The sequence below is a fragment of the Oncorhynchus nerka genome, linkage group LG24 (assembly GCF_034236695.1).
Source record: "Oncorhynchus nerka isolate Pitt River linkage group LG24, Oner_Uvic_2.0, whole genome shotgun sequence".
Taxonomy (NCBI): Eukaryota; Metazoa; Chordata; class Actinopteri; order Salmoniformes; family Salmonidae; genus Oncorhynchus; species Oncorhynchus nerka.
The window spans coordinates 21,049,457-21,070,984 of record NC_088419.1 but is presented as its reverse complement, the minus strand read 5'-3'; the positions used below and the strand labels follow the sequence as shown (position 1 = coordinate 21,070,984).

General features: G+C 40.2%; 2 protein-coding genes across 2 annotated transcripts in view; both read left to right on the top strand.

Annotated features, from left to right (window-relative positions):
• Positions 1–1,776, top strand: part of LOC115107653 (gamma-aminobutyric acid receptor subunit rho-2-like) — a 44,365-nt gene extending 42,589 nt beyond the window's left edge. Inside the window, exon 10 of the mRNA XM_029631133.2 lies at positions 37–1,776. Coding sequence (XP_029486993.1) covers positions 37–351 — 315 coding nt within the window. The 3' untranslated portion in view covers positions 352–1,776. The remainder of the gene's footprint in view (positions 1–36) is intronic.
• Positions 1,777–13,878: 12,102 nt separating this feature from the next.
• LOC115107652 (gamma-aminobutyric acid receptor subunit rho-1-like) overlaps positions 13,879–21,528 on the top strand; it is a 33,460-nt gene continuing 25,810 nt past the window's right edge. The window contains exons 1-2 of the mRNA XM_029631132.2: positions 13,879–14,329; positions 20,149–20,199. Coding sequence (XP_029486992.1) covers positions 14,223–14,329; positions 20,149–20,199 — 158 coding nt within the window. The 5' untranslated portion in view covers positions 13,879–14,222. The remainder of the gene's footprint in view (positions 14,330–20,148; positions 20,200–21,528) is intronic.

The window sequence follows — 21,528 nt, the reverse complement described above, 5'->3', positions numbered from 1 at the left end:
AACCCCCACCTCTCTCTATTTCTCTCTGCCATACAGTCACTCCCCTGCACCTGTGGCATGTCCCACACCGGGACCGTGATGGTAGATGGCGACGGGACCTACAGCGAGGCCGACACCAACAGCCTGGCCGGATACACCAGGGCTGACGCTCCCGAGGACACCCCAGAGAAGCAAGAGCACATGGTGGTGCACCTATCCCTGGACAATGAGTCCACGGGAACCAAGAAGAAAGCGCGCTTCCGCAGCTTCAGCCTCATGCAGAACACCCACGCCATAGACACCTACTCCCGCATGATCTTTCCAGGATCCTACATTATCTTTAACCTCATATACTGGTCTGCATACTGCTGAGGCTCTCCCAGATGGTCCTGGTACAGTCAGCAGAGAGACAATCTACTGGTGTTTACTGTACCAGATAAAACAGGACAGCTATTGGACTCTGATAATGACTCAAAGTGGTAATGACCTCCATATCTTAACACCTGGGTGCATAACGGCAGATCTCACAAAGGATTTCCCAGATCCCTGGATGGATAACACCATACTATCCTCACACCATTAGCTACAACCATCTTACTACTTGACTCAACTGTACAGCTTTCCTACTTTCTCTATATAAACGATTTACACAACCATGCAGGTCCAAGCAACAAACTACGATGGACTACCTACCTGCTCTTCTCCTATTTATTTCAAATTGATCTCTGGAATCAATGCTGTTTTATCTTCATGGTACTGTCAAAGCAGGGAAACAATATCTGTAATACTGACAGCATATGTACATCTGGAATGGACTAAGTGTTGCCCAAGCTTGCCTCTTTAACCAGAAAACAGAAAGCTTGCTCTATAATGTGAGGGTTTGACCTCTAAACCACGTTTATTTGACAGATCAGTGTGAGTGCAAGCACCAATTGCTAATGAGCACATTGAAACACAGCCACAGACTTGTGTCTTCTAGGAATACACCAAGTGTTATTCTTTTTAACAGTTGATAATGATTGAGAAAACCACACAAAAATGTAAACCGACATAATACCAGATGGAATTATCATGAAAAAGATTCACATAGATACAGTATTTCATTATCTATTCATTATTAACCTATGTATTTATTCATTCATTTTTGGCCTTTCACTTCACTTACATAATTACTTTTTAGTGCACTGATAGACTCATATTCCATTATACCTTAAGATGTTAAAAACAATGAGACTGGATAGATTTTTCAGAGTGGCTGCAGTTCCCGAATTTCTTATGAGGTCAGTGGTCACAGAAATTGTGAGGATGGATACCATTTATGAATGCTTATGTGAACTATCATGAAGCATTATCAGTGATGTAATGAACTTGAACAGCCTTAAGTGAACTGTTTTTTTTTATGGCTGTGGTTCCACGCCACAGCTATATTTTTTCTGTTTGTTTGTTTGATTGACTGTTTGGATTACGAGTGACTACATATCGCTTTGTGCAAGTTTTCTAGCCAGTATTCTAGCCAACCAATATATTCGTAAACATGGTACTGTATGTAGTATGTAGGTAGCCACAAGCATGAGCTGGATTTACTAGGCTGTGATGTCACTCATCAGAACGCACGAAGCTCTTGCATCCATATTGCCGCTGTAGATATGTCAGCATGTTGGACAAATGCTTAACCAATGCAAACCACCTCACGCAGATGCTTGTCCACAAGCTGCACAACTACGGCTGATTATTGTTGCATCAAATATTAAGAATGTATCCTTTTTGGAGCAGATTTTATAAATAAAGGCTTTAAACTAAAAACAAGTTTGCAGTAAAAGTGTTTGAGAATAATTCATGACCATACAGATGCTGTCAGTCTAAGAAACATTTTATTTTAAATGCTGGAGGTAGTTAAATGCTGGAGGTAGTTAAATGCTGGAGGTAGTTACGGTAATTTTCACAACATTCCCAGGTTTTCCAAAAATCCCAGTTAGAAAATTTCCTGAATCAGGAGGTGATATGCAGGAAATCCGGAATTCTCCAACCAGGATTTCTGGAAACCCTGGGAATTTGGAGAAAGTTACTGGAATTTTGCAACCCTGGCTGGATTATGACATTGTTTCCTTATGGATGAGACAGCGTTACTCAGGACTAAGGACTATGAGATCATTTTACTGTCAATCTTAACTTCTAAGAATAATTTATATCGGAGACAATCTTCCCATGTGACATACATCCGTCTATCTGTAATATATATATTTTGGAGCGCATTCAGAGAACATTTAAATCCCCAAACAAATCAAATTAAATTAGCCTCAGTGAGAACGTCTAAGCTGCCACCACCTACACAGCGCACTGCTGCCATATGTGCCTATATATTACAGCATATCATTACAACATAGTGGAGCTCACAGGAGGCTGCTGAGGGGAGAATGGCTCATAATAATGTCCGGAATGGCGCGAACGGCTTCAAACACGTGGAAACCATGTGTTTGATGTGACACCATTCCCCAATGCCGCTCCAGTCATTACCATAAGCATGTTCTCCCCAATTACAGTGCCACCAACCTCCTGTGGTGGAGCTACAGTACAGTTGCTCATACATTGCCTTCAGACAGTATTCACAGCTCATGACTTTTTCCACATTTTGTTGTGTTACGAAGTGGGAATAAAAGGGATTTTATTTATATTTTTTGTCAACGAATACCACAAAATACTGTGTAATGTCAAGGTGGAAGAAAAAAGCTATTTAAAAATATATATATTATAGAAAACAAAACACTAATATACCCTGATTCAATATATGTTAGAATCCGCGATTACAGCTTTGAGTCTTTCTGAGCAAGTCTTGAAGAGCTTTGCAAATTTGGATTTTCCCATTATTCTTTAAAAAATATTCCAGCTCTGTCTAGTTGGTTGTTGATAATTGCTAGAACCATTTTCAAGTCTTGCCATAGATTTTCAAAACTATAACTAGGCCACTTAGGAACATTCAATGTCGTCTTGGTAGGCAATGTATATTTGGCCTTGTGTTTTAGGTAATTGTCCTGCTGAAAGGTGAATTTGTCTCCCAGTGTCTGTTGCAAAGCATACTGAACCAAGTTTTCCTCTAGGATTCTCCTTAGTCCTTACCGATGACTAGCATACCCATAACATGATGCAGCCACCAGCATGGTTGAAAATATGAAGAGTGATACTCAGTGATGTGTTATGTTGGATTTGCCCCAAATATAATGCTTTGTATTCAGGCCAAAAAGTTTCATGCCATATTTTTTGCAGTATTACTTTACTGCCTTATTGCAAACAGGATGTATGTTTTGGAAAATGTGTATTCTCTACAGGCTTCCTTCTTTTCACAATGTAATGTACAGTATGTTAGTGTTGTGGAGTAACTAGAATGTTGTTGTTCCATCCTCAGTGAGCTCCTATCACAGCCATGAAACTCTGTAACTGTTTTAAAATAACTATTGGCCTCATGGTGAAATCCCTGAGCGGTTTCTTCCTCTCCGGCAACTGAGTTAGGAAGGACGCCTGTATCTTTGTAGTCACTGGCTTGAAATTCACTATTCAACTGATAATTGTATGTGTGGGGTACAGAGATGGGGTAGTCATTTAAAAATCATGTTTAACACTATTATTGCACACAGAGTGAGTCCGTGTAACATATTATGTTTACTTGTTAAGCACATTTTTACTCCTGAACTTAATTAGGCTTGCCATAACAAAGGAGTTGAATACTTATTGACTCTAGACATTTCAGCTTTGAATTTTTTATAAATGTATAAATAATTCCATTGCGAAATTATATGGCATCGTGTAGAGGCCAGTAACACAAAATCTCAATTTAATCCATTTTTAATTCAGGCGGTAACACAACAAAATGTGGAAAAAGTCAGTAGTATCCCTTTCAGCAGGATATATCTGACCTAGCATTGACCAGTCAAGCAAGGCCTGGTAGTTGACATACTGAACATCATAGATGTCAGGGGTCTTGGCTGAGACATTCAGCAGAAAAATGTCATCGAACCGCAACTCAGTTTGACCCTCTGTCCTCTGTCTTCAGAGAAAGAACAGTTGCCTGCTAGGTTACAGTGATGCATGTTACATTATGTAATCTGTGTATAGATGGCAGGTTGTTGTCTATTGTTGTCCCATCAGCTGACCGCTGTCTGTCCCCCTCATAGTAACTCAGTCACACACGGGGAGGTGGGTCCAGGGATACAGAGTTCCACTACCCTTCCATGGCAATCTAATCCACACTACAAATTCACACAAAAGTTTACCCACCAAGACCCTTCCCAGAAATGTGACAGTTATGCAGGGCATAACTATTTATGAGTAGGCAACTCCTTTTCTCTGTGTGTGTGTGTGTGTCTGTGTTGGAAAATTGCCAACAAAAATTCCCTCTACTCCACAGATTAATAATCAGATATATGTTCAATAGTTTAGCTGATATAATACTCATAGAACCATGATGTGGGTTTTCCAGAGGGAATCCAGTAGATCGACTGAGTGCACAAAACATTATGAACACCTGCTCTTTCCATGTCATAGACTGACCAGGTGTGTCCGGGTGAAAGCTATTATCCCTTATTGATGTCACTTGTTAAATCCACTTCAAATCAGTGTAGATGAAGGGGAGGAGACAGGTTAAAGAAGGATTTTTAAGACTTGAGACATGGATTGTGTATGTGTGCCATTCAGAGGGTGAATGGGCAAGACAAAATATTTAAGTGCCTTTAAACAGGGTATGGTAGTAGGTGCCAGGCGCACCGGTTGGTGTCAAGAACTGCAATGCTGCTGGGTTTTTCACGCTCAACAATTTCCCATGTGCATCAAGATTGGTCCACCATCCAAAGGACGTCCAGCCAAATTGAGTAGGCATTGGAGTCAACATGGGTCAGCATCCCTGTGGAACGCTTTCGACACCTTGTAGACTCCATTCCCCGACAAATTGAAGCTGTTCTGAGGGCAAAAGGGGGTGCACCTCAATATTAGGAAGGTGTTCTTAATGTTTTGTACACTCAGTGTATTGTATGGGACTGTATTATGCCATACTCACACTGTCATATTTAACTGAACCATCATCATCAGTTGACAGTTGGTTAGTGCAGATTAACTTCTAATGAAGAGAGATAGAAAAACCCTTTATGTAATGTCATGCGGTTGGCTTTGCATCAAGTGCTGCAATCTTCCACTAACCAAATCCAGATTAATTCTGTGTGTGGAGAAGCGATTGGTGAAGTGGGGCAAAATCTGTCAGTTCTAAAATAAAACTGCCACACATGCTATGACATAACGGCAACAGCATTCTAAGTTCTTTATGTCATGGGTGAAGATGTGGCTTTCCTTACATCTGTGATTTGTAAGTCGCTCTGGATAAGAGCGTCTGCTAAATGACTTAAATGTAAATGTAAATGTAAATAGCTGATGTGTTGGTGAGCTTTCTGAAACAAAATGGCTGCCGTGGCATCACCCAGTTATGTGCTCCTTTTTTGACAGCGGCAGTAGATAAGGTGAGTTTTCCCGATGCGTAAATCACTTTAAGCATCTCTAAAAGAGCTATATGAATCCAATCAATTGTGTATTGCTAATTTTTTTACATTTAAATGATTAAAATTATAAAATTGGAAATAAAAAAAGACTTTGCCATCAGGTAATTTATCAGGTAGGCATTTCTGCAAAACAAATCTCCACTAAAAATTCTTGCACAATACAACATTTTTGGTTAAACTTCGCCACAAGGACGTGTATATATAAATCACTGCCTCACCAGCTTGATCCACTAGATACAATTCAGTGATGTTTTAGACCATGCTGCCCTCTATTGGTTGAAAAGAAGTATGCAATAGAAGGTTCTTTCAGATGAAATCCAACTAGACGTGTTCTCTGTAATCTTGTGCCATTGCTCTCAAACAGCAGGTGGTGGTGCTATAATACTACATACTGCACCTTGCATAGAAACTGTAGCGAACACTGCTGTCATTGAGAAAGACTATATCTTACTTCCTGATAACTTGAATACTGGGTTAGGGTTGGTTGAAGCTAAGGTTAGGCTTGAACAGAGATCTGGACATGAAGCAAGGGTTAGGGTTGAAGTTAGAGTTAAAGTTAGAGTTAGGGTTGAAGTTAGAGTTAGGGTTGCACTTGCCAGTTCAAATCTAACCCTCAGCCACAACCCTAAATTCATGTCCACGTGCCAGTTCAACTCTAACCCTCAACCACAACCCTATCTTCATGTCCACATGCCTCTAACAATCTACTCAACAAATTGGATGCAGTCAATCACATTGCCATCTGTTTTGTCACCAAAGCCCCATATACTACCCACCATTGTGACCTGTATGCTCTCATTGGCTGGCCCTCGCTTCATACTCATCGCCAAACCCACTGGCTCCAGGTCATCTACAAGTCTTTGCTAGGTAAATCCCCACCTTATCTCAGTTCACTGGTCACCATAGCAGCACCCACCCGCAGCACGCGCTCCAGCAGGTATATTACACTGGTCACCACCAAAGCCAATTCCTCATTCGGCCACCTTTCCTTCCAGTTCTCTGCTGCCAGTGACTGGAACAAACTGCAAAAATCGCTGAAGCTGGAGACTCTTCACTCCCTCTTCACTCCCTCACTAACTTCAAGCACCAGCTGTCAGAGCAGCTCACAGATCATTGCACCTGTACATAAACCATCTGTAAATCTGTAAGCCCATCCAACTGCCTCATCCCCATACTGTATTTATTTAGCTCCTTTGCACCCCAGTATCTCTACTTGCACATTCATCTTCTGCACATCTATCACTCCAGTGTTTCATTGCTATATCATAATTACCTCGCCACTATGACCTATTTTATTATCTTACCTCCCTTATCTTACCTCATTTGCACACACTGTATATATACTTTTTTTCCTACTGTGTTATTTGTATGTTTGTTTATTCCATGTGTAACTCTGTGTTGTTGTATGTGTCGAACTGCTTTGCTTTATTTTGGCCAGGTCGCAGTTGTAAATGAGAACTTGTTCTCAACTAGCCTACCTGGTTAAATAAAGGTGAAATAAATCAAATAAATACAGTTCAAATCTAACCCTCAACCACAACCCTAACTTCATGTCCACATGCCAGTTCAACTCTAATCCTCTACCACAACCCTAACTTCATGTCCACATGCCAGTTCAACTCTAACCCTCTACCACAACCCTAACTTCATGTCCACATGCCAGTTCAACTCTAACCCTCTACCACAACCCTAACTTCATGTCCACATGCCAGTTCAACTCTAACCCTCTACCACAACACTAACTTCATGTCCACATGCCAGTTCAACTCTAACCCTCTACCACAACCCTAACTTCATGTCCACATGCCAGTTCAACTCTAACCCTCTACCACAACCCTAACTTCATGTCCACATGCCAGTTCAACTCTAACCCTCTACCACAACCCTAACTTCATGTCCACATGCCAGTTCAACTCTAACCCTCTACCACAACCCTAACTTCATGTCCACATGCCAGTTCAACTCTAACCCTCTACCACAACCCTAACTTCATGTCCACATGCCAGTTCAACTCTAACCCTCTACCACAACCCTAACTTCATGTCCACATGCCAGTACAACTCTAACCCTCTACCACAACCCTAACTTCATATCCACATCTCATTTCAACACTACCTAAGTTTTTCTCAACTCCACATCACATCAATGGAGTTGAGTGGAGACTGTGGGCGGAATGTACCTCCGACTACATTGGGTCACTGTCAGTTGATACGAGAGTGGGGTAAGTTGAGCCACCCTTCTCACTGGGCACACAACATCATTTCAACGTAGATAATTGGGTAATATTTGGTTGAGCCATTGATCAATGAGATTACAACCTACGTTGACCCACTCAAGAAGACAGACAAAAGATAGTTGAATTTCCAATGTGTCAACCATCTAAAAGCACAACCAAATTCCAATGTGTTATCATTATGCTTTCAACCATCTAAAAGCACAACCAAATTCCAATGGAAAAAAAATGTCTGATTTTTTGTTTAGTCAACTAAATGGCTATCACTGCACTTTCAACCATTTAAAACTTCAAATTGGAATAAGATCATTTGTTTATTTATACAACAGATTAATGTGTTATCATGAATTGCAGTTGAGATTACATTAAAAGTACATGGTGCAAGTGATCAATGCCGTTCGAGATTCTGCAGAGATTATTACAGCAATTGTGAAGATTTCCACAGACCTGTGATGACCTATGCATGATATCTTGAACATGCACACTTTATATGATTACAGAAGAAGAAATGTATAGTTACATTAACCTCAATGTGGCCGTGGATGGGTTTCTCATTTTAGGGTTGAATGTTACATTAGTTTGTAGGAAAGCCTTAACTTTACTTTATAACGAAAGTCATATTGAATTGTGTTTGGTTGACAAAGCAACCAAATATCAACATTGAAAGGAGCTTTATCTACTGCTTGGATAGTTTCATCTGAGCCACTGGCTTAATACCATTCTTTAACTTTTATAATTAGTTAACTTGTCGAAAAAGTAATAGGCTATTTGTTGTATTTCAGAGATGTATCTTCTGCTTGGATTGTTCCATCTGTGCCACTGACTTTAATTCCAGTTTGTCTACAAATTAATAACTGTTTTGTTGGAGTCACATCTCCATCTCAACCAACAATCTTAGTTAAAGAAGAGGACCAAATCAAATCAAACTTTACATACACTTTAAATAAAGTTTGATTTGGTCCTATTCATATACTTAGATTGTTGGTTGAGATGGAGATGTGAATCAAACAAAACAATTATTAATTTGTAGACAAACTGGAATTAAAGCCAGGCTAAGTCCATGGCACAGATGGAACAATACATGCAAAATATACATCTCCTAAAAAAATGGACATTTGGTTGTGTTGACAACCAAACACAATTCAATATCACTAAATATCCTTACATATTTTGTTTTGTCTATAATTTTTTAAATTCTGGGTTGAATTGAAACAATAGCTGTTGATGACTTTACAAATGCTTTGTAGGCCTAAATAATATCATTGATGAGACAGTATATGAGTGATACAGTATGGCCACATTTCATTTGCTCTGTTAAACCTACCCTATGGAATGACTTTGATAGCATCAGTGAATCTATCTAGTTTTTAAGTGGAGACTGCTTAACAATCATTCTAAAGATAGCACATTGCTATTAGTCAGCAACAATATCATAGCTAAGCAGGGCTGGGATGGGAGCCCTTGATGGGAGACCAAAGGGTAGCTCTAGATAGATAAATTCTTCAGTAGGAGGTGCTGCCCAGCCTACAGTTTTTTTTGCCTGCTAGTTTTTTGTTTTTGCTAGTGGACAGATTGAAGATTGTTCTAAAGGTACATTTTTTAAATTATGTTGAAATTTGGTTACCATGATGACAATCCTGTGGTTGAAATATGCCCCTCAAAACAACAATTGATTACTTTTTTGAAATACAATGTATTTTCCACATCACAATACATTGACAAATTACATTGAAACAACGTTGATTCAACCAGTTTGTGCCCAGTAGGTTGTTTCTATGAAACCATACACAAAATGTATCATTTTACCAAATATTTAGGAAGAGCACATGGAGCACAGATGTCAATTCAACGTCTATTCCAAGTTTGTTCAAAGTCATTTAATTTAAATTATGTGGAAACAACATTGATTCAACCAGTGTGTGCCGAGTGGGAGGTCATAATTTCATGATGTCTGTGAAGGAAGAAAAGTGGTCAGCATATTAGGTCCAAAAAGCAGATTTTCACCAAGTCAAATTAATTTGTGTTAGTGGTTTCATGAGGCTTCTTTCTAAAGTAAACCAAAGTAGATAATTTAAAAGTGTTCTATACATCAGTTGGGGTCAATATAAGTTACAATATGAGATCCTAAACCTAGCATGAAAGTGCATCCTTGTAGCTGTGTGGGCTGTCGCTCTGGATAAGAGCGTCTGCTAAATGACTTAAATGTAAAATGTAAATGTAAATGTTTGGGGTTAGGTTTGTAGAGCCAATGGCCATGTGGTAAATTGAGCCAATGGTAAGTTGAGAAAATGTAAGGGTGTTCTACCAAGGGGTGATGCAAGAGGAAGTTTTTGGGAAATAGAGATGGACATAGTTTTAAAAAGGTAGTGGTAATATTTCATTCAGTACAGAAATGTGTAGGTGGCTTAACTTACCCTGTGGTAATTTGTGCCAAGAGATCACTTTTTTGGGACAAGCTGTTTTCAAAACTGTAATGTTTACATTAATTCTGATTATTTCCAGGGATACACAACATCCTGAAATATATATATTTGTATTTTATTTAACTAGGCAAGTCTGTTCTTATTTAAAATGACGGCCTACCCTGGCCAAACCCTAACCTGGACGATGCTAGGGCAATTGTGCGCCGCCCTATGGGACTCCCAATCACAGCCGGTTGGGATACAGCCTGGAATCGAACCAGGGTCTGTAATGACACCTCCAGCACTGAGATGCAGTGCCAGACCGCTGCACCACTCGGGAGCCCCATATATATAAATATTTTTTTTTAGAAAGAATACTATATTTCCATTGACTGAGTGATTCTGAATGTAAAAAATGTCTGAACTTACCCCACTCTCCCCTACTTTAAATGTTTTTAAATTCTAAAACCCTTGCCATGTACCTATGTTGGTCCTCTGTAGCTGTGGTCCTTTCTTTGTTTGCTGAAATCCACACTTTTTAATAAAACATTAGTCAAATACAACCACTGACTGTTTCCTCGTATCGACTGACCGCAACTCGATGTAGTCGGAGGTACACTCGTCTCAACCCAAGTTCAACTCTAACCTTTGCCACAACCACAACCCTAACCCTAGCTTCCTGTTCATAAAAATCTCACATAACATAATCTGAAGCAGATAATGAATGCCACATAACAGAAAAGTTAATATCATGACGCTTGTACTGTACATATGCATCAGTGAACATGAAGTTAATAGCTTTCAAATCTTTGCTGCAGAACAATTCTAACTGCCCTGTGGTGCTACCCTAGTCCATAACACCACATGGCTACATCCCTTTTACTATTTGTGGTGCTGACAGTCAATCCCTAAGATGTGTTCACGTGCCCTCATGGCTCTGCCTGGTCTGACCAGATGCTGTGTTTTAGTAGTGGGTGCTTCTCTTATCTGTAAATCCGATTTCAGTCTGGCACAGAATAGTACTATGCTCCTCCCTGTGTTTTGGCCTATTCAGAGACTTGCAGAGTTCTGTCCTGATTCTGTTTGCAGGTAGGGATCAACTAATGATACAGTAGTATCAGGAGTATACTAAGACTTCATAGGCAGTACAGGAGTACTGTAGTATACTGATACTGCTCCATCAGGAGTACTGTACTATACTGATACTATTCCATAAGGAGTACTGGAATATACTGATACTCCTCCATCAGGAGTACTGTAGTGTACAGATACTCCTCCATCAGGAGTACTGTAGTGTACTGATACTTCTCCATCAGGAGTAATGTAGTATACTGATACTCCTCCATCAGGAGTACTGTAGTATAATGATACTCCTCCGTAAGGAGTATTGGAGTATACTGATACTCCTCGATTGGGAGTAACATTACTGGAGTGTACTGATATTCCTCCATTAGCAGTACTGGAGTATACTGATACTCCTCCATAACGAGTAGTAGAGTACTGTAGTATACTGATACTCCTTCATTGGGAGCACTGGAGTATACTGATACTCCTCCATCAGGAGTACTGGAGTATACTGATACTCCTTCATTGGGAGCACTGGAGTATACTGATACTCCTCCATCAGGAGTACTGGAGTATACTGATAATCCTTCATTGGGAGCACTGGAGTATACTGATACTCCTCCATCAGGAGTACTGGAGTATACTGATACTCCTCCATCATCAAATCAAATGTATTTATAAAGCCCTTTTTACATCAGCAGATGTCACAAAATTCTTACACAGAAACCCAGCCTAAAACCCCAGACAGCAAGCAATGCAGATGTAGAAGCACAACTTTCCCTAAGAATATCAGTGGAACAAGGAGTTGAAGACACTATATATACATTTTCTGATTAGCCCAAAGGACATTCAGCCAACTTTACACAACTGTGGGAAGCATTGGAATCAACACAGCCAGCATACCTGTGGAACATTTTCAACACCTTGTAGAGTCCATGGCCTGACAAATTGAGGCTGTTCTGAGGGCAAAAGGGGGTGCAACTCAATATTATTAGGAAGGTGTTCTTAATGTTTTGTACACTCAGTGTAAAAAACAACAACATTTTATTACACATGTAAAAATCTATGAATTAAAAATATGAGAACAGCAATGTTACATGCAATAATTTCTAGTGAATTAACACAAATGTGAAAAATGTAGCATTTTGGAAATAAACTCTTCAGGAAGTTTTCCTCTCATGTCTGAAGGAGACATGAAATTGTTGAAGGGTCTTTTTTAAGCTTATCAGCATTAATGTTTGATCAGTTTATCACCAAGAAGGGAAAAGTATACATGGATCAGTAAAGAGAATTACAACACAGTTACATTGCACACAAACACTATGATTGCTGCTTGACTAACCAGCTGTCACTCACAGGGACCTTCATTGTCATCCTTTGTCACACATTTAATGTATTATTCTATGTCCTTCACCTAAACATAATATATCATTAATAATCGGGTGTTCGCAGGCGAGAATACAATCACGAAAGGCTAGCCCTCGTGGGAAGCAGTTGAGGGTAAATCTCCTAGCCTGGAGTAGAAGCACAACTGACAACAACACAAAGCCAGCCAAGCCCAATGGCCCCCACAGACACACAGGCCAACAGATTACTCAGAACACGCTACTAAAATGAGCTCAAATGATAGAATGAGCATGGGAACAATAGGGGGAAAAATAGTAGGCTATAAACATCTCAATGGTAGGCATTAAGAAATGTACTACCTGATTTGTCAAGCCATCACTAGTGTTGTCAGGTCTTACGAAACATCTAAGTCGGTCTTATATCAAGAATAAACAGGAACGTTGTCCAGAGGCAATCTAGAAGCTGGAAGGTTGCTGGGTCAAGTCCCGAGCTGGGCAATGAAAAGTGGGAACTGAACTAACAACCGGAAGCCTGCTGGTTTCAGATCATGTATACCATCTACTAACATTGTGACCTTGACAAGCCTGCTGGTTTCAGATCATGTATACCATCTACTAACATTGTGACCTTGACAAGGCACATAAACCCTAAACTGCTCATGAGGTGACTGACCCTTTCCTTCTCCCAAAATGTGTCTTGTGTTTGTTTCTAGGGGGATTGGGAGGAGACCAAAATACACATTTCCTTTGTGAGATGGACAATAACTTTCTCTTCTCCTGTCTTCTATTGAAGTCAACAGAGCCATGACATTGTGCTCCTCTCACTACTGGAAATAGCTTTTGGATTTACTTAAAAAGCATCAGGAATGATTGTGGTGACAGTTATGTTTGTGCTGGTGTTTCATGCAGCAGCACACAGCTCTGTTTAGCCTTGTGAAAACTCTATCCGATGTGGGCTGCTAATGTAGCCTACCCATAGATTACAAAATGTAGTAATTGCAATGTTTTAGCATCTACATTTACAACTCAGTAATTTTATTTGACTAGAGGCTGCTGTCAATATGGTATTGTGAAAACAATGAATAGTGAATAGCCATTGTTTAAACAGATAGATTGTTATAGGATTTACTTTATGAAAAAGTGTATTTCAAGACTTTTGGTAGAGTGTATGTTCCTTAGCCACGTGTTCTGAGGCAGTCCAGCCCACATGATCATTTTCAATAATTCCCGCCCTATAGCCTAGCAATATCATATCATGTGCTCAAATACGTAACTATCTTTAGGCTAGGGTGTAGGGACGGGAATCTCTCATTTCTGAGAGCTGCACTCACCTTTTAACCTGGCAAACGGAATCCGCTCTTGACAGACGGAAAACAGGGCGTAGGCTATATGCTCACATATACTGATAGGGAGAAAATCCGAGCCATCTGACGTGGAAGGATTTATAGGTTTAGACGAAATTGCTTTCCGACAGTGAGATCAAATACAGTGGCATGTTTCAGTGTGTATATGTGTCTGTAGTATTTCACATTGATTTGGCGCGAACGGTAGCCTACCAAGGATCATGCCCGAGGCACGTAAAACGTTTTCACTGTAGCCTTTATTTTCTGAAACTGGACTTTTGGACAACTGGGTCCAGAACGCTGTCAGTGTGGAAATTATGTCCACGGATGTCCTACTTCTGCTGCTATTTGTCTGGATGGTCGGTGCTTCTGGGAGGTCAATTGGTCCGAGGGGACACGTGCGCCAGACCTACAGCCAAATCAGGTAGCCTACAATACTTAGGCTTTAAATGATTGAGTGTAGATGTGAGTGAAATGATCAAAATGTCAAGATGTGCATTGAGATGCCTAGGATCTATAAGCTAATGAATTCGGAGAAACATGCTCTTGCTTCTTGTAAAAGTTTTAACTGCTCAATAGGTAGGCCTATTATTGGCGGGTATAGGCTGAACGACAATCGATAAAAAGCGCGGGAGGACTGTAATTAATTTATGTGCTATCATTGACGCTCAAGATGACAATCACTTGCGCTGCACTGTTGGAACAGCATGCCCTTTATATTTGATTTAAGGTAACTGTCCAGTGTTTACAGATTTCTATTAAATGTGACCTATAATTAATTACAATAGTGAAATACTTTTGTTGTTATAATTAAGTACGTTCAAAAGCTGCTTTTTCTGTGTTTTGAATAGTTTCAGCATAACCCAACAACAGACTGGTGTGGGCATATACCGGTCATTGAACCCCCTAGAGTAGATGTCCATTTCCCCCTCGAAAATCGAATTATCATAAAACAAAAGTCAGCATCAAAATGAATGTTTTTTGCACGGGATGCTTCTCAACCCACCGCATCCGCAAATGTCGGCCTTGCTCACGAAAACGTCTAGGAGCGTACGAACGGTTTGGGCTACAAACTAATATGACCCCTCCATGGGAAGATGAGACTCCCATGAACACATTCATGTGGGTTGTTTTGCTCTGGGCCCACAAGCCTCACAAAACTTGTCTGAAGGTAGCCCAGTACCAGTTAAAACAATTCATGGAAGTATATATGGAAGTACTTTAGGGATTAAATATGGGTAAAAAAAAATGAATAGAAATCCTGGTCTAAAAGCAGAAGGGCCAAATTCAATGTTTCATCAAATATATTTTATATATGTTTTCTTTACAGGGATCCTACAGTTCTAAATCAAATAGCGAAATTATCCTTGGTGTGACCATCTTAAAAATATATATATATATATTTTACTAGGCAAGTCAGTTAAGAACAACCTTTTGGTTACTGACCCAATGCTCTAAGCACTAGGCTACCTGCCACCCCAATTACGTAGGTTAGCTTAGTAGAAACCCAGCCCCCGGCCATTAGAAGTTTTTACAAATATTAATGTGAGTAGACCGCTGATTGGCCAGCTCAGCCATTGAGGCAGGATGACATCATTCCCTATGTGGAAATAGCAGGCATTTTTAATGTTTGAGATACAAGTTTGAGGTGGGATTTTTAGTGTATTTTTTTCTCCAATTTATGCTTTGGCCACAGTTATGAGTATAAGATGAGTCAACAATGTTATTTAGGTAACAGAACATTTTAACTTAAAAAAAAATGAGATTTTCACCCAAACACCTTTTTCTGTAATTCATCCAAGGACTACTCTATATAACCATAGATCTACATAACTAGATGAAAAAATACCTGAATTACCAGATGTTATCATTTTTGAAGGGAATATTTATAAAAATTTAAAATTAATTTAATAATTCTGTATTATGCTATGTATTTGATGTGCCAGTCTGTATTGTTTAGGTGGCTTGGATGGAATGCTAATGCTTGATACAGTATAGAGGGGATTGTTGGTGACAAGGTGACAGTTCGTGGTTAGAAAAATCACTTACTCAGATTACGTAATCTGTGCTATTTTGTTTATTGTTATTGTTGTGGCTTTGCTGCCTGGAGGTTATTTGATTGGAAAGCAAAAGAGCAAAATCCCAGTGTAATTAAAAGTGATTTTTAATACATCAATGATGTCACCGTCTAGATTGGTTGATTTTATAGATTGGGAATTAGCTCCATTTGTGCTGCATACAGTATGTCATAGTCTAAACAGAATAAGCTTATTCCTACAGTGCCTCTTCGCCATGCTCTGAACCCCTACTTCACATCAATGGTGGGCACTGTCAGGAACTTAGTGCCCCAGGAATATTGAGAGAGCAGGTGTTCTGATTACATCAGTGACCTCGAGGTCCAGAAACTGATATTGGTCGCAGCACATTTAGCCATCACCATGGCTTTTTACCAGTGCTTGTCCAGGCCAATCACATCGCAACACATCCAAGTCCACCTCTCAAGCTGCAACAAAATACATGAATCATTGGGTCATATTGACCCAATGTATTCAAACAGGCATTATCTGTGTGTCTTGCACTGTATTGCACAAATTACATTGCACAAATGAGGGCCCATAGTACACTGTAATCTCTATAACCACTATGTTTAAAGTAGCGATGATCTCCTGTATCCCTCAAAGCTCCAATTGCTTTGATCCTTGAACCTTAGTTTAGTTATAAAACCAAACTACATTTCTTAATGCTGTCCTTTCACCAAATTTCTGTATAGCTGCTTTTCTCACTGTTTTATGCTGTCTAATGCTGAGAGCAAAAACATCAAATTTTGGGCCTTTTGCATAATCATTAGCCTGTTTTTAGTGTGTTTGTTGTGAGGGGGCTGGGGGGATAAATGTTGTACTCGTTTAGACCTCGGATTGGAGGTGTTTATTTTAGTTCCCAGATATTGCATCGATTCAAATAACCAACTCATCATCAAGCTTTGATTATTTTAATCAGCTGTGTAATGCTAGGCCGAAAAACAAATGGTGCATCCAGGGAGGGCCCCAGGGCAGAGTTTGAGAAACCCTGGTTTAACGGTTGACATATGGCACAGAACGGCCCGAGTTTGGGAAACCCTGGTTTAACGGTTGACATATGGCACAGAACGGCCCGAGTTTGAGAAACCCTGGTTTAACGGATGACATATGGCACAGAACGGCCCGAGTTTGAGAAACCCTGGTTTAACGGTTGACATATGGCACAGAACGGCCCGAGTTTGAGAAACCCTGGTTTAACGGATGACATATGGCACAGAACGGCCCGAGTTTGAGAAACCCTGGTTTAACGGTTGACATATGGCACAGAACGGCCCGAGTTTGAGAAACCCTGGTTTAACGGTTGACATATGGCACAGAACGGCCCGAGTTCGGGAAACCCTGTGTTAAACCACAAATGGATATGTTGACCTCACCCTTCTGCTGATGGGCCAATCCCGTATGACAATAGAAGGGCATGGGAACTCTGATCATCATTGAAGACCATAGCATTACCAATTCAGTCAGTGCCTGCCTATAACAATTGAATCATCGATACTGTAATGCCCAGGGGCATTTGCTGAGAGTGTTAAGATTAAGTAGCGTTTTCTCAGAATTTCTCTTTGTGACACCCAGTGTACACCTTCCTTTACTTGACTTTAAAATACCTAGAGAGGATCATAGTCCCAACATTAATCATGTCTGACCTTGTGAGAAGAATATGTCATTGATTTACTCAAACTGTATATGTGTGTGACGATTCCAGTGGATTTGAACAGCACGATTTCCACTCAGGATGCATGATGTTTGAAGCATGATTTGACCATTTTTAGCCAAATAGGAAAAGAAGTTGCACATCATTAGACTTTTAGGTCAACCAGATTTGGGTAGGTAGGTCACCCATAATTCTCTCTGCTTGCCATCAGAGTTCTTTCAGAGTAATGCCTTTTCCTAGGTGTTACTGCACTGTTGGAGCTAGAAGCACAAGCATTTCGCCACACCTGCGATAACATCTGCAAATCTATGTATGTGACCAATAAACGCTGATTTGATTTTTAACACCGCTTTGAATTTGTTTTTATAGTCTGACAGATGTTTTATTATAGTTGCCAACATAATTCTGCTTGGTATGTTTATCATTTTGAGTGTGTATATAGGCATAAAGGGCTTTTGTTACTCTATACTGATATCAAACTATGTTGGTCAAGGGACTCTACAAATAAGATTGTCTTAAATGGGATATTCATTGCAAATCATAAATGGACAAAAACAGTCAAGCTTTGACTTGACGCATTCTAAAGCAATTCAAAAATCATCTGCAAACTGAATTTGCTTACTGTCATTCTGAAACGAATTTACATAATAAAAAACATTTTTTATGAAACTTGTATGTCATGAGAGAATCATATCATAATTCCCAGATTAAGATATATTTATAGAAAAAAAGATTACATCAGTGAATCCCTCCCTGCTAAAGCAGTGACTGCTCTAATAGCCTGGTGAATATTCTCCTAAAGTGCTTTTAACCTGCGCAGATAGAGCTTTTAATCTGCAGACTCATAAATGGTGCTGAGTAGTCCTAGCAGCTGCCTGGACTAAACTAACACTGCACAACTGGGCAAGAGGACAAGTACATTAGTGTCTAGTTTGTAAACAGACGCCTCACAAGTCCTCAACTGGCAGCTTTATTAAATAGTATCCGCAAAACACCAGAGCTACGGGCAGTTAGATTTGGGTATGTAATTTTAGGCAAACATTTTTTTTTAAAGGTGCGGATCTTTAAATAGACCCATGGGGTGGCACACAATTGACCCAGCATCGTCCGGGCTAGGGGAGGTTTTGGCCGGCAGGGATGTTCCTGTCTCATTGCGCACTTGCGACTCCTGTGGCAGGCCGGGCGCAATGCACACTGACACGGTCGCCAGGTGTACATTGCTTCCTCTGACGCGGCTGGCTTCTGGGTTAAGTGGGCGTTGTGTCAAGAAGCAGTGTGGCTTGACTGGGTTGTGTTTAGGACGACGCACGGCTCTCGACCTTCGCCTCTCCTACGAGAGTTGCAGCAATGGGACAGGACTGTAACTACCAATTGGATACCATGAAATTGGGGATAAAAATAAAAATAAATAAGTCTAAATTGTCCAAACCGAAATGGTCACAACCGAAACAATTGACAACATAGAAATATAAAGAGCCCAAACGTTGACATTTTTGGACCAAAAATAGATGTCTATAATGTACTGTCCTGTACTTTTTTGCATTGTACTGTACCCTACTGTACCCTACTCTACTGTACTCTACTGTACTGTACTATTACTGTATTACATAACTTTACTCAAGTTTCTTTTTTTTTAATAAGATAAATGGATTATGTTTTAAATGATCATAAAAGTGTGGTAAATATGTACATTATCCTGTTTCAAAAATATTTTGTTAAAAACAAGCTATTCAGGTACTTACTGCTTTGCAACCTCAGTGACTGCCGGCAGCAGCAGCTCCGCTGCTTGGATTGTTTTGCCAGCTATTTACTATGAGGGGGGAACTGCCCCAATGGAATCACATTAGCATAAATTATAACAGCACAAAGTAAATGGACCGTCCTGGGGTGCTCAAATGTGTGTCAGAACTTCTGGGTCTGCTCTAGTCTCCCTCCCAGTGGTGCTGAGAGAAAGTCAAGGTTTTGAAAATCCAGTTAAAAATCACATTTGAACTATTTAGTAAATGTTGTATACAAATACAATTTATAAAGTGAATCTGATCACTACTGTGCATGGTTCTCCCTTTACTGCAACTTTTTCACTATGTTTCGGTAGTGACAAATTTAGTGCCTAACAAGCAATTTAGGACACTATTTTCAAATATGCAATACAGACAAAGTGTGTGAGGAGTAGATCTGTCTGACATACTGTACATTGGAAGAGATGTGCGCTTCAAAAATGAGAATAACCAACCCCCAATTTGCACCACTTTTTGTAGAATCACTCATATAGTGCACTACTTTTGACCAGGGCCCTATCATACTGTACTTCCCACTTTCAAGCAATGCTTTAAGCAATACTCTGTTCTACAATACTACCAACAAGTGGACGAATGCTGTTGCAAATTGATTGTTGTGTTATTTTTTAAAGATGCACAGGGGGCTTCTGACAAACTCTTCTGATGAGCTGTTGGAATGGTCTATGATGTTGAATGTAGTCTCCTTTACATCTAATTTTTCTTGTTTTTCTTATAGATTCAAACGAGAAGTACCATCGACTGTACAAGGACGTCAAAAAGTTAGCAGGTAAGAATCATTCATCTAAATACAATGTTACAGACAGAGTATAGTCGAGAGGATCTGATTTAGGGGAACAAAGCAACTATTACCACAGGATTATTTACTTGGGGCTTTAAATAAGTAAATAACTATTTGGATGGGATTAGATTTCATGGGGAACCTCAGGTAATGTAATTATGTGCACGAGCACAAATCATCACATCCGTCTTTTTAGTTCCGTCTGAATTTGTCATGCCAGTCATTTTTACTTGGCAGAAAGGTTATTATCCTAGCACTAAATACCTACTGTTTCTCGGCAATCTCCCAGGTCCTCTGATAATACTTATCCCGTGTGAATCATCATTCCTGTGTTTTGAGGGATATTACAGTCGTGGCCAAAAGTTTTGAGAATGACACAAATATTAATTTTCACAAAGTCTGCTGCCTCAGTTTGTATGAAGGCAATTTGCATATACTCCCGAATGTTATGAAGAGTGATCAGATGAATTGCAAATTCATTGCAAAGTCCCTCTTTGCCATGCAAATGAACTGAATCCCCCCAAAACATTTCCACTGCATTTCAGCCCTGCCACAAAAGGACCAGCTGACATCATGTCAGGGATTCTCTCGTTAACACAGGTGTGAGTGTTGACGAGGACAAGGCTGGAGATCACTCTGTCATGCTGATTGAGTTTGAATAACAGACTGGAACCTTCAGAAGGAGGGTGGTGCTTGGAATCATTGTTCTTCCTCTGTCAGCCATGGTTACCTGCAAGGAAACACGTGCAGTCATCATTGCTTTGCACAAAAAGGGCTTCATAGGCAAGGATATTGCTGCCAGTAAGATTGCACCTAAATCAACCATTTATTGGATCATTAATAACTTCAAGGAGAGCGGTTCAATTGTTGTGAAGAAGGCTTGAGGGCGCCCAAGAAATTCCAGCAAGCGCCAGGACCGTCTCCTAAAGTTGATTCAGCTGCGGGATCGGGGCACCACCAGTACAGAGCTTGCTCGGGAATGGTAGCAGGCAGCTGTGAGTGCATCTTCACGCACAGTGAGGCAAAGACCTTTGGAGGATGGCCTGGTGTCAAGAAGGGCAGCAAAGAAGCCACTTCTCTCCAGGAAAAACATCAGGGACAGACTGATATTATGCAAAAGGTACAGGGATTGGACTGCTGAGGACTGTGGTAAAGTCATCCCCTTCCCGATTGTTTGGGGCATCCGGCAAAAAGCTTGTCTGGAGAAGACAAGGTGAGCGCTACCATCGGTTCTGTGTCATGCCAACAGTAAAGCATCCTGAGACTATTCAAGTGTGGGGTTGCTTCTCAGCCAAGGGAGTGGGCTCACTCACCATT